The 12358-nt window shown below is 59.9% G+C and overlaps 1 protein-coding gene across 2 annotated transcripts in view; it reads right to left on the bottom strand.

The window, feature by feature from the left end:
- GALNT17 (polypeptide N-acetylgalactosaminyltransferase 17) overlaps positions 1 to 12358 on the bottom strand; it is a 415614-nt gene that overhangs the window by 103215 nt on the left and 300041 nt on the right. The window contains exons 1-2 of one of the 2 annotated variants that reach the window (XM_032328266.1): positions 7886 to 7899; positions 3774 to 3905 (exon numbers count right to left, since the gene is read on the bottom strand). In XM_032328266.1, coding sequence (XP_032184157.1) covers positions 3774 to 3881 — 108 coding nt within the window. In that variant the 5' untranslated portion in view covers positions 3882 to 3905; positions 7886 to 7899. Of the gene's footprint in view, positions 1 to 3773; positions 3906 to 7885; positions 7900 to 12358 lie in introns of those variants that run through there. The other variant, XM_032328265.1, reaches the window with a different exon arrangement.

Raw genomic sequence — 12358 nt, 5'->3', positions numbered from 1 at the left:
TCTGATCTCATTTATTTTTTCAGTCCTGACGAGCCCAACTCCCCACGCCCGCACGCACTGTTCTGGTCACACGGAAGCTGCCTTTCACCCGAGCAACGGCCCAGGAGTCAACCCCGCTGGTGTTTTTCCCCAAACCACAGTAAGACTTTGCATTCTTATTCTTGTGACACATCTTTACTCACTGAGGATGGAAATAAAAAGTAACAAAAAATGTCAAAGATGTGTTAGAAAGACTGCAGATGGACCCGTTTCTTGGTGAAAAAAATCCACAAAGATAGTGTTCTCATATTAGAATCTCCCTACATAACTAAAACGTTTGATTTGGGGTCATTTCTTCTTTTAAAAAAAGGTTTTATTTAGTTGAGAGAGAGAGAGAGCGCACGAGCATGGGTGGGGGGAAGGGCAGAGGGAGTGGGAGACGCAGGCCCCCCAGTGAGCAGGGAGCCCCATGTTGGGCTCGATCTCAGGACCCCGGATCATGACCTGAGCTGAAGGCAGATGCTTAACCCACTGAGCACCCAGGCACCCCAATTGTGCATAATTTCTTATAGGTTAGTTTGCATAACTGTATATGTGGACGCTGTATGAAAATTGTGTGTATGTGTGTGTGTGTGTGTGTGTGTGTGTATTAAACAAAGTTCTGGGTTTTTTCAAGCAGCGGGGATGGCTTTCTTGACAATGTATTTATTATTCATCTAACGCGTCCTCTGAGTGGCACGAAACGGCACGGAATGAAAGAACCAACCCAGTTGTAACATGTGGATTCCTTCACACAGAGGGAGCCCTGTCATCAGAAACCCTGCAGTCCCCTGGTCCGTACACCTGCCCGTGAAGGTCATGAGGAAGGTGGGTGCTGACACCGAGGGCACCCGGGCGGTGTGGGCCGGGCAGAGGGAGAAGAGCCCCCGTGGGCCTGCGGTGGCTGTGAGCGACACCCCAGGAAGGCTTTGAAAGCCGTGGGTCCTCACCTGACCTGCTCTCTGAGGAAAGGTGTGTCCTTGCCAGGAGGCAGGCTGAGGCCGGGCTGCAGACCGGTGGCTCTCAAGCCTGGGTGTGCGACAGAATCACCCGGGAGGCTTGTTAAAATACAAGTCACGGAACCGCAGCCCAGAGCATCCGATTCAGTAGGTGGGAAACGGGGCCCGAGAGTCTGCGTTGTGACCAGTTCGCAGAAGAGGCTGATGTGGCTGGTCAGGGACCGGCCGCTGACCCGTCGGAAGCTCCCACAGCCGGGAGCGGAAGGGAAGCCGGGGCCGGAGTCAGTGTCCCTGAACCGCCCGCTCCGGCCTGCTCGAAAGGCCCCTGCGCAGCAGAACGCGCTAGGCTCTGGGCCGGCCGGTGGCACACGGGCTGTGCTCTGCCGGGCTCTGCTTCGGGACGGAAGCCGACGGGGCCCCGGCCCCCCTTCGTGGAGGGGCCGCCACACAGGACCGTCACCCCCACCCGCACCGGGCCCGGCGGCGCTCCACGTACAGACCGTTGCAGGATCCCAGACGCGGCAAAGCAAGCGTCCTTGCGAGTGTGGGGAGCCCGACGTCTCAGCGAGCCTCGGCACTGGATTCTGCCATCGCGGCCTCCGTCTTCCCTGGAACCCAGTGGGCAACAGCAGTCGAATCTGGGAGCCTCTCGTGACCCTGCAGCCCGGGACCCGACCGGTGCCCCTGGCTCCACGGGGCAGAGCTCCGCCGTCATGCGGTCCCCTCCTCTGTGGTGACGTCTTACTCCTCACGGGCTTCCTTCTAACAGCAGACAGAGACCTCCAAGTCTCTCTGCTCTGAACAAACAGAACGTCACTCTGTCCACACGGGGCTTCCGTGAGCTGCTCCCCTCCCAGGCGGCTGCCCGGAGCGCTCACAGGCACCCACAGACGTTCCCTCAGGCATGAATGTAGTAACGGGCACCCAAGGAGCCCGGGCCGAGCGCGGCTCTACACGCTTGGGACACAGAGGGGAACACGTCAAAGATCTGGGCCCCGAAAGCTTGCGATCTGTGAGGGCAGGGTGGAGAAAACCAACGCTCACCATAACTACGTGGGTTCTGTGGCGTGCCGGAGGTCAGGAGAACTCAGAGAAAAGAGAAGGCAGCAGAACAGCACAAGGACCCAGACGGAGGAGAGAGTGATGTGGGGCCAAGTTACAGGCCAAGTTCAATACGCCGGGTCCAGACCTTCTCCTTCTGTTAAATTCCAAACGGACGACACGTATCTTCACTATAATAACATACGCACGGGCTTTTTAATTACGGGGCTTTACAAAGAAACCCTATGCAAATCCCATCCAGGGAAAAGCCGGGCCTGACACTGAGAGCAGCGGAAGGGCCGGCCGTCCTCGGAAGGGAGCCATGTGAGGAGGCGGGGGCCGGCCTCACTGTCCCCTTCCGCTGGTGCGGCCCTGAGGGCCATCGCAGGCACGATGCCTTTCATTCCACAACGGGGCTCAAGGGTCGATGAGGGGCTGGCGGAAGGTACGGAGCAGCGACAGAGGGGTCCACGAGCGAGACAGGACGCCAAAGCGGCAGCCTTGCTTGGGGAGGGCGATCGGCACTGGGAGTCGGCCGGAGCGGACAGAAACAAGGCGTGGCGGAGGGAGGCAAAAGAAATTCAGTGAATTTTAAACCTTACAGCTGTGTCCTGAGTGGCTTCCAACAAGCCTGGGGCTCGGGTATGCAAAGGTTCAGGACAAAGGGCAGTGGACACAGAGGCCCCAGCTGGGGGTCTCCCCAGCACCCACCCTTTGGGGTGTGGACAAGACGTACCAGTGAAGTGCTTACTGGGTCTTCAAGGAACTCCCCTGCCCCTGCGCCAACTCCTGGCTACGGTTAATTTATCTCAACTCTATAACAACGAGGTTGGGATGCATCAATGTGGCCAACCTGCGTTTTCTTCTACCCTGACATTCATGTCTTCAAACAAAATCTTAAGCAGAACACAGGACAACGGACCCCCGGACAACACGGGGGCTTAGGGTGCTGACCACCTGCGTGCAGTCAGAAATCCACGTGTAACTCTTGACTTTCCAAAAACTCAACTACGCCGAGCCCACGGCTGCGGACCAGAAGCCTCAGCGATACCGTAAAGAGCCAATGAGCGTGTGTTTTCTGTGTTGTGTGTATCATGTACTGTGTTCTTACGGTAGAGTAAGCTAGAGAAAAACACGGGATTAAGGAGACCATAAGGCAGAGAAAATACATTTAGGACACTGTCCGTTCCGCATGTAACTGAACCCGTGCAGCTCAAGCCCGCGGGGAGGGTCAGCCACCTACACGCCGCCTAACGGTGACGCCGACCGGGCTGAGGGCCCAGCGAGAGGACCGTCCTGCGGCTTGGTCCTTCCCCGTCCCCGTCCGCCTTCTTGGAAGCATTTCTAAAGGAAGGGTCCCACAGGTAGGGTCCTTCTCGCTTCCGGCCTCTTAACGATTCCCTGATGCACACAAATCGTCAAAGCGTAGACCGTGGAAATACTCACGAAGGAGATACGCTACTGTGAAGAACACATTACGGAAAGAAGAAAAGCTGGGTGGAAATGGGAACCGAACTCCCTGGCTCAGTGTGGGTCACCGAAGCATGAAACATGGTTCAACCTATGCCGAAGGGAAAGCCCAGGGTCCCCTGCCTAAAGAGGGTGACAAGCCACCGGCACATTTTCAGGCGTGGGGATGGGTGACTGCTTCTGCCGCTCGCCAGCTAAGGAAACTTTAAATACACATGAAGGATGACCAGGCGGCTCGGCTCACAAACGAGAACAGAGCAGGAGGCAGGGATGCCGCGCACAAACCTTGATTCCGAGCTCGATGTTTTCTCCCCCGTACACATCCATCCCAGGGTCCAGCAGACCGATTTCCCCGAAGAACTTCCTGTTGACCACGAAGGAGCAGCCAATCATGGCGGGCGTCCTGCGGGGGAGAGGAGAGGTTAGAGTCGCTGATGGACCTACGTCTCCGCCACGGGAGGAAGAAAATCCGCCGTCTGCAGCCCTCGCAGGCCGTGCGGAGTCAGAGAGACGAGCACTGAATGTTCTCGTCTAGAAGAGCCGGACTCAGAGGAACAGAGGAGGAGGCTGGTTACCGGGGCTTCGGGGCCGGGGGCCGGGGGATGCTGGTCGCGGGGCCTGAATGTACAGTGTGAAGGTCCGTGCGCTCTGGAGGTCACGCGCACAGCAAGGTCACCATCGCCAGGAGACCGCACCCCGTTCTTCAAGCTGGGAGACCTGCTCCTAAACGCCTTCAGTTCCCAGGGAAGACCATTATGTGAGGGAAGGTGTTAGCGGCGCGCGGTGGCGGCCTTCACACGGCGTAGGAAACGTAGCAAGTCAACAGGTTACACCCACTTGCCAATGATCAATTTTTAAAAAATTATTTAATTATCAATTTTTTTAAAAAAAGGAGGAGCCAAAGCCACTAAGGGGACATGCCGCAGCCCCTCGGCAGGCCCCGCCCCGACAGGTGCGGAGATTCACTCCGGCCCATCGAGGCACGTCCCGAAGTTCCCATCTCGTGCCCACACACGCTCCCGGGGCATCTAGCGGCAGCCGGGCTTCTGGGAGCTTACACGGGACGGTCTCCTGTGACCCGTGGGGTCTGCAAACACGGGCAGGTTCTCATGGCACGTCCGGCAACAGCCGTGTGACGCGATGAGCCTCCGGGACGGTCGCAGAGAAGCGCAGACGGGACAGGAGACGACCCATCCAGGAGACCAGCGGTGCCCGGGGACACACCGCCCCAGCCTGCATCGGAGGGTGCCGCGCGGGAAAGACGACAAGTCCCGGCAGTGGGCGCCCGCATGGCCCCGTGCGTCAAGCGTCTGCCTGCGGCTCGGGTCGCGACCCCAGGATCGAGCCCCGCGTCGGGCTCCCTGCTCAGCTGCTCGGTGGGAAGACGGCTTCTCCCTCTGCCTGCCACCCCCAGCCACTCCCCTGCTCTCTCTCTCTGACAATAAACACACAGAAACTTAAAATAATTATAAGAACCGGCAGGGTGGCCTGCGACCGGTGAGTCCGGAGACGACACTTCAGTCTTGGATACGTAAAGCCGTGATGATCTCTTCCAGCCGCACGCGGGCCACGCGCACAAGTTGGCTCAGTGAACACCGGGGGCAAAACCCCCCCAAGCAAAGCCTCAGGGACGAACCCGCCTGGACCTGAAGCCCGGCCGCGCGCATTTCTGAGGAGGGACAGCAGCCGAGTCAGACCAAGGCCGCGGAGATCGGGCGCCCTGAGTCGCCGGGGCGGGGGGGCTCAGCACCCCCAGACTCCGGTCCACTCGGCGCTCCCGAGAAGGCTTCCTGCAGGAGCCCGTGCCCCAGGTGCCGACGGCCAGAAATGCCAGTGAGATGCTCTCTGGGGAGAAAGAGACGGAAGCCAGGGACACCCGCCTGGGGCCTGCGGGAAGCGGTTCATGGGGCGAAACTCCCTCGAGCTGCACCGGGACCCTCCACGTCAGAGCCTCGTGAGCTCCTGATCTGGAGTCCTCGGCCCCATGCAGGAGGGACACACTGGAAACACCCGCGCCCGGCGCTGACGGCAGCAGTCTGAACACCGGCGCTGCCACGGAGACCCACACTTGCATGATGTTAACGGAATGTTCTGGATACCGAGTATCGCTGTGCAGAGAAGTGCACAGAGCAGGGGCTCAACGAAGACGGCTCCCCGGCCCTGTCGCTGAGAAGCCCACCCGTAGTGATTTCTCCAGAAATCCCGTACCAGTCACAGCCCCGGACACGGGGGGCGGCCCTCCACAGGTGTCGCCCGGGCCACACCAGGGAGGGGAGGCACTCGGCCTGACGACCCCTCCTCCCAGCCCTGCGGCCCTCAGAGACAGGCGGCTGACCCTAGCACGGAAAAGCACGGTGTGAGCCCGCCACCTCCCACCCCCGGCCCAGCCTCGACCAACCGAACCAGGAATGAGCATCAGACCCAAACCGGGTCAAGCGAATCCTGTTTTTCCTGAAACTCGGAGTTGGGAGGATTCTGGAAGCGAGAGCCACATGGCGTCCCTCATCTGTAGGGCTCAGGGCGCCATTTTGGGGAGGCTACCTCGACCCCGTGTGCAAGGGCACGACTGTGCCAAGGAAGGAAGCAGGTACACGGTGCTGGGGGGAGGCCGTGGTGAGGGGCAGCCGGGTGACCGGGCCTCTCATCGGCTGACAGGCCCAGCTCTGCCTTCTGCCCCCCGAGGTCACGCAGGAGCCCCCGAGTCTTGGTGTCCTATCCTTGACTGAAACCGGTGCAGTACGTCTCTGCTCTTCGCAAGCGGTGATGAGAACACACGCTCCCTCCTCCTCATGCTCGGGGGAGGGACGGTGTGGCCTCACGCAGCCAGCGGAGCAAACGGCAGGGGGGCGTCATTCTGGGGGAGCTCGGCACCAGGGCCCACCCAGCCACGGGAGGGGCAGGGACGTGTGGAGGAGGGGACGGGGCAGCACGAGGAGCGCCTCGGTTTTCTTGAGGGCAAGTGCTGAGCCCCTTCGGAAAGGTGCGCTGGAACCATCCCGACAGCCCATGCTCAGCACCCGGAAATTCCCCACAGTAACATTTGCGGGTGGTTAAGGTCCTGCCCCAGACACTGTGCTTTCCAGCCCCTCTCGGGCAAGCGAGGCTGAGGCCGTCCGATGGCAGGGGCAGATGGCAGGGGCAGGCCGCACACACTCTCGGAGGGGTGGCTGGGATGAAAGGGTGTTTCCCGGAGACTGGCTCGGGGCCCATCTGCACCGGCATCTCCGGGACGGCCTGGAGAAAACGCAGCCTCCTGACGGCGGCCCAGAACCATGCAGCCAGGTTTCCGGGGATGGGGCTCGGGAACTGGGGTCTGGACCAGCAGGTCCGTCCTGCGGAGGCATCTGCCCTCCACGGGCCAGGTGCCCGAGGGCTGAGAAGGTCCCCCGGGAGCTGGGGCCTTGCTGGCCCAGAGCAGGCTGCCTACTGGGGACAAACGAGGGAAAGTAACACAGTCGGGGATGGCGCCCGCGGGGAAGGGCTCTGTGACGTCTCAGGGACACCCTGGCTGAGCTGGCCGGAACCCAGGACAGCAGGGAGGTGTCCTGCAACCCAGGCCGACCGGGGGTGGGGGGGCGTGGAGGGGGAGACAGGGGAGAGGAGGGAGGGGCGGGGAGGAAGGGGTGGAGGCTGAAGAGGGCAGGAGAGCAGGGGCGGGGCTTCGGAGACGACGCTTTCCCTGTCCAGGAGGGCGGACGGGCTGCCTGCTCCTTCCAGACCCCTCTGGGATCGCCCTTCGGGAAGCACCCGGGCCTGTCAAGCAGCGCGTATTCCAGCAGAACTGGCTGGACGGGGCGCGGTTTTCGCCTGCAGTGGCGAGCAGACGGATTCACAGCAGGAGCCGCCCCGGGTCCCCCCTGTGCTGGTCAGTCTAGCACATTCAACTCGGTTCCCTCCCGGGAGCCCTCGGACTCCTCACCACGGCACGGAGCGGTCCCCTAGGGCCCCTCACCAGAACAGGCCACAGCACGGAGGACGCGGGACAAAGTGGTGACCATTCCTGTAGGTGGCCTGCGAGAAGGTTCCCTAAAGGCCGCAGGAAACCCCGGCCACAGTGTCAAGAAGGAGGAACGCACCGTTCCGTGTCTCGGCTCTCTCTTGACGTGGCCCCTGACAGGGACAGTGGCAAAGAGAGGCCGGCACCGGCCTGGAGACTGGCCCCGGGAGGGGCCTCCCTGCTGAACCGAGACTCCAAGGGCCACAAGAGCAGGGCTCCGCGGCCCCAGGGTCCCGGAGGCGGCCGTGCAGAACCGGGGATGCGGAGACTGAACTAAAGCACGGGTCCCCCCCGCCGCTCGGCTAGGCCAGCCAGCAGTTCTGCTGGTCAGAGGAAGACGGCTTCACCTTCTGGAACTATCCGACCCGACTGGTGAGGAGCCTCTCTGCTCGGGGAGGAGCGGGTCTCCGGCACCACCAGCCGGCTTGCCCTGACGGCCACACGGAGGGGACAGGGTTGGCCAGACCCGGCCTCAGCCAGGCACTGGCCCCCGCTTCCCGGCCAGTCTCCCCACCCCCTGCCCTGCCGCCGGCTCCTGGGACTGCTGAGACCCTGGAACCGGAGCCTACAGCCTCATTCCTCAAACCGCACGGCGGTTCGCACCGTTACTGCAAACATTTCCATTCAAAATCATTCAAAAACGATAATCATATTAAGGGATCTGCCAAAGTCTAATAGCTCTATTACAGAGGAGAAGGAAAGAAATTAAAAATAATCACTTTTATTGTTTCTGTTTCGCAGAATATATGTGACACGCACCGCAGGCCCAGCTGGGGGGAGACGCAGGAGAATCTCCACCACGGGGAGAACCTTCCCCGTGTCCAGGCTTCCTCCCCTCGGAGTGCCAACGGGCCCGTGTGGGGTCTTGGTACCCCCCAAACTCTTCCCGGGCTCCCCACCCTCTCCTCAGTGAGGGACAGGCTCCCCCTCAGCCCCTTCCCAGCCGTGTCGCCCCCGGATTCCGCGGCGGCTCTGGGCTGTCATCGTTCAGAAAGCCCATCCCAATCTATGCCTGTCCCCCTTCTTCTGAAACGTCGTCCCCGAGACCGCCCCCATCTATGCGAATCCTACCCAACCTTCAAAACACCTTTCTTTCTGGAAAAAAATATTAATTTTTATGGTACGAAAAACTACGATACCTACCCTAAAGAAAATACGCCTTAAAACAAATCTCATCGCTTCGTGACCGAGAGCGCCGCGTCCCCATCCCCACGGCCCATCTTTGCAGCTCAGTTCCTTAAGCCCGGGGGCCCACAGTCTTGTCACTCACCGGGACCCCAACTGGCCCCGCGCACCCCTTCCCTCCCCCGTGTAAAGCCACAACGGCTGTTGCAAGGATGCCCTGGTTCCTTCCCCTTTTGTCGTCCTCAGCTGGCAAACCCTCAGGCAGACCCTGCCTACCCACAGCTGGAACTCCCGCTGACGGAGTTAGAGACGCGGGTAACCACCGCGTGGGCTGGTCTTGCTTTCAGCGCAGGGCTGTGAGCCTCCGGGTCTCCGTGCTGCCCTTCCTTCCTTACAGGGCCCGAGTCACTCCTCCCCGCGACCTAGAGGCCCTGCCACACCTCCTCCTCCCTCTCCAGCTCTCCACGGACGACCCTGCTTCCTGCTCCCCTGGAAGGCGGCAAACAGAATCGAATGTCCCCAGTTCCCACATCTACTTGGCTTTGTGCTGTCACTCACTGTCCTCTGTAGTTACTCAAGACCCCACGCTGGCGACGCCCCCTCCCCTAGACACGCCTGCATCAAATGTCTTCTCCAGGCCTCCGTGTTCATCATGCTTTGGCATCTCGGGCCTTGCCCGCTGGGGACAGGCTGCCCGTCCCAGGGCTGTCCAGTTCTTGGAGACAGCACAAGACCCGCCAGGGAGCACTGCCTCTCCGACGCAAACTGGCCACCCCAGAGACCACACTTAGCCCCTAGCTGGGTCCTGTGCTTCAGGAGGCAATACCTCTCTGTCCTGATCATCGCACAGCCAGGAGCCAGACGACTGGGGACAGCCCTGATTCCCCCCAACCCCTGAGCTTGCCAAAATGACCCCAGCCAGCCCATCCCAAGCCTACCCTGCCTTGCCCATTCCTTCCCGGAAAAAAAACCCACAGCGGAGACTCCTTCATGTGCCTCCCCTCTCTCTTCCAGCCTCCTGACCAACCCGGGGGCTTCCTCAGATGGCCCTGCCCAGCGGCACATGCCTCCTCTTGGGAACCGTAACAAACCGTCTTCTCAATGGCACTGACCTCTTGATCTGCCGGAAAAAGAAAACTCCCGGGTGCCTTTTGGAATAACAGTGCGCGTTACTGGCCCGCCTCCGGGGCCGGCCACGCGTAGCAGCTTACAGAGCCTACGATCTCCTTCCCCACCCACGTCCCCCACAGTCACCCCCTCCTCGTTTAATGGTTCCCCCTACAGCAAAACCCCTTTAAAGCACTGTCTCTGCCCGGGCCTCGGATGCTTCTCTCCGGATCTCCCCCAACCCCCTCCGCCAGGCTCTCTCTCACCCTCGCTACTCCCCTGCAAGCACGCGGGTTTGTCAAGGTCGGAGATGACGCGTCCTGAGTGCCACGCGCAAGGCTCGGTCCTCATCGCGGGCGCCCTCCCAGGGGCAGCTGACCCAGCGCCCCATTCCCTTGCCTTGGAAGCAGGACCTCTACAGGCGTGCAGGGCGCCACACCTGCCCCGGCCCGGCTGTGCCGGCCGCCCCCAGCCGTCCCGTCGACTCTTGCTCTGCTGTCTGGTGCTCCAGGCGGGAGGACTGCGGGCACAGCCCGTGGGTCTCCTCCCCAGCCGCACTCACTCCCTGGCGCTCTTCTTTGCTCCCGTGGCTTTCGGCAACATTTCTATTCTAGCGGCTTCCCAATTTACACTCCAGTCTTCATCCTTCCTCCGGACTCCAGACCGGTACATCCGACTGCCTGTTCGGCATCTCCGTCGTGTCTAAGAGCTCTCGCCAACACGGCCGGAATGGGATGTTCAACCTCTTCCCACGCAAACCTGCCCCACGCTCTGTCTTTGCTATCTCAGGTAATGCCAACTCCATTCTTCCAAAATATTGGGGTAAAAACTCTGGTGTTGCCTTGCTGCCGATCTGTCAGAAATTCCTCAGGCTCCACCTTCAAGACCTAGCTGGGGTCTGATGGCCTTCAGCACCTCCACTGCCACCGTCGAGGGCAGGCCATCGCCATCGTGCGACGAGTAACTGCAGTGGCCTCCCAAGTGGCGTCTGCTTCCAGCCTTACTCTCCGTCCGTGAACTCTCAATACAGCCTCCAGAACCTTCTACTAAACTATAAACCAGATCAGGGTAGGCCTCTGCTGCAAACCTGCCAATGATTCCCCATTTCCTTTGGAGCAACAGTTAGGGTCTCACTCGAGCTCACTGGGCTCCATCTAGACCATCCGTGTTCCTGGGGCTTCTCTGACCTCCTCGTCTTGCCGTCCCTGCTCCGGCCACGTTCCCCGCTCTACACTCAGAGTAACTGGAAGCAGGCATGCCCACACCCACCCGCACACGCACGTTCACAGCAAGACCGTTCGCGAGAGCCAGAAGGTGGAAAAAACCCAAAGGCCCCCCAATGGACAAAGGGATAAGCCAGACGTAGAATATCGACACGACGGAATACCACTCAGCTGTAAGAAGGAATAAAGTGCTAAGACGTCCTGCACCGTGGGTGAACCGCAAAAACACGACGCAGAGTGACAAAAGCCAGAGAGTCACAGAGTGCGTGATTCTATCTACATAAAATATCCAGAACGGGAAAGTCCACAGAGATAGGCAGCAGCTTAGTGGTCGTCCGGGGTCGTAGGGAGGGGGTACCGCGTTTCCATTCGCGGCGCGGAGAATGTTCTGGAAGGAAAAGGTGGGGATAGTTGCAGAACACTGTGAATGTGCTTAATGCCACGAAGTTGTACATCTAGGATGGTTAAAATGGTAAATTTTATGTGTATTTGACCCCAACAAAAAACGTGCAGCTGATGGTAACACTCCTTAAGCTTGCTTTGTCATGTAACGTTATAAACACGAACCCCAAGTTTCCTCCAATGGCCTTTAGAATAGAAGGTGGGAGACTTGAGGGGCACCTGGGTGGCTCAGGCAGTTAAATGTCTGCCTTCAGCTCAGCTCGTGATCCTGAGGGTCCTGGGGCTGGGTCCCAAGCCGGGCTCCTACTCAGCAGGGAGGCTGCTTCTCCCTCTCCTGCTGCCTCTCGCCTCCACTCGTGCGCTCTCTCCCATTGGCTCTTGCTCACTCTCTCTCAAATAAATAAATAAAATCTAAAAAACACAGAGGGGGGAGACTGAAGGGACGGCTCTATCTCCAATCCGACTCTCTATTCATGGAGACGGATCATCTAGAACTCTGGAGAGAAGGTCCTCATGTGTTCAAAGTTTTAGCCCATACGCCCTATTTCCAAACTAGTATAAACGCTCGTACCACGGTGAGCGCCATGGTCCTCCCTCTAGAATGGGTGGAAACACGTGGCCCCAGGATTCAGGGGAAGCGCACTGATCTAACCGTTCTGCGGGGCCGTCATCCAACCATGGGGTGACTCCGTTTCCTCATCTATAACCTGGTCACAAAATGCCCGGGCGACCTGGTAGGGTTGTGGCAAGAATCTGAGGCGATAATGGAAACAGGTGTGCTCTGCGCTCGGTTCACGTGCGCGACTGTGGAGAAACCTAGAAGGACAGCAGAGAGGTGACGGACCGAGGGGAGGGACTCGGGCAAAGGGCACAGAAGCTGGTGAGACGTGTCCTGGCAGATGGTGCCACAGACATCTCAGTCTAGTGAGACAAGCAGAGGAGGTGGCCTGCAGCCCAGAAGAAGGGGGAATGAGCGAGTCAGTAGGGCACGGCACAGAGGCGTGACGTTTGAGGTA

Source organism: Mustela erminea, chromosome 20 (assembly GCF_009829155.1).
Source record: "Mustela erminea isolate mMusErm1 chromosome 20, mMusErm1.Pri, whole genome shotgun sequence".
NCBI lineage: Eukaryota > Metazoa > Chordata > Mammalia > Carnivora > Mustelidae > Mustela > Mustela erminea.
This window is presented reverse-complemented; position numbering and strand designations above follow the sequence as displayed.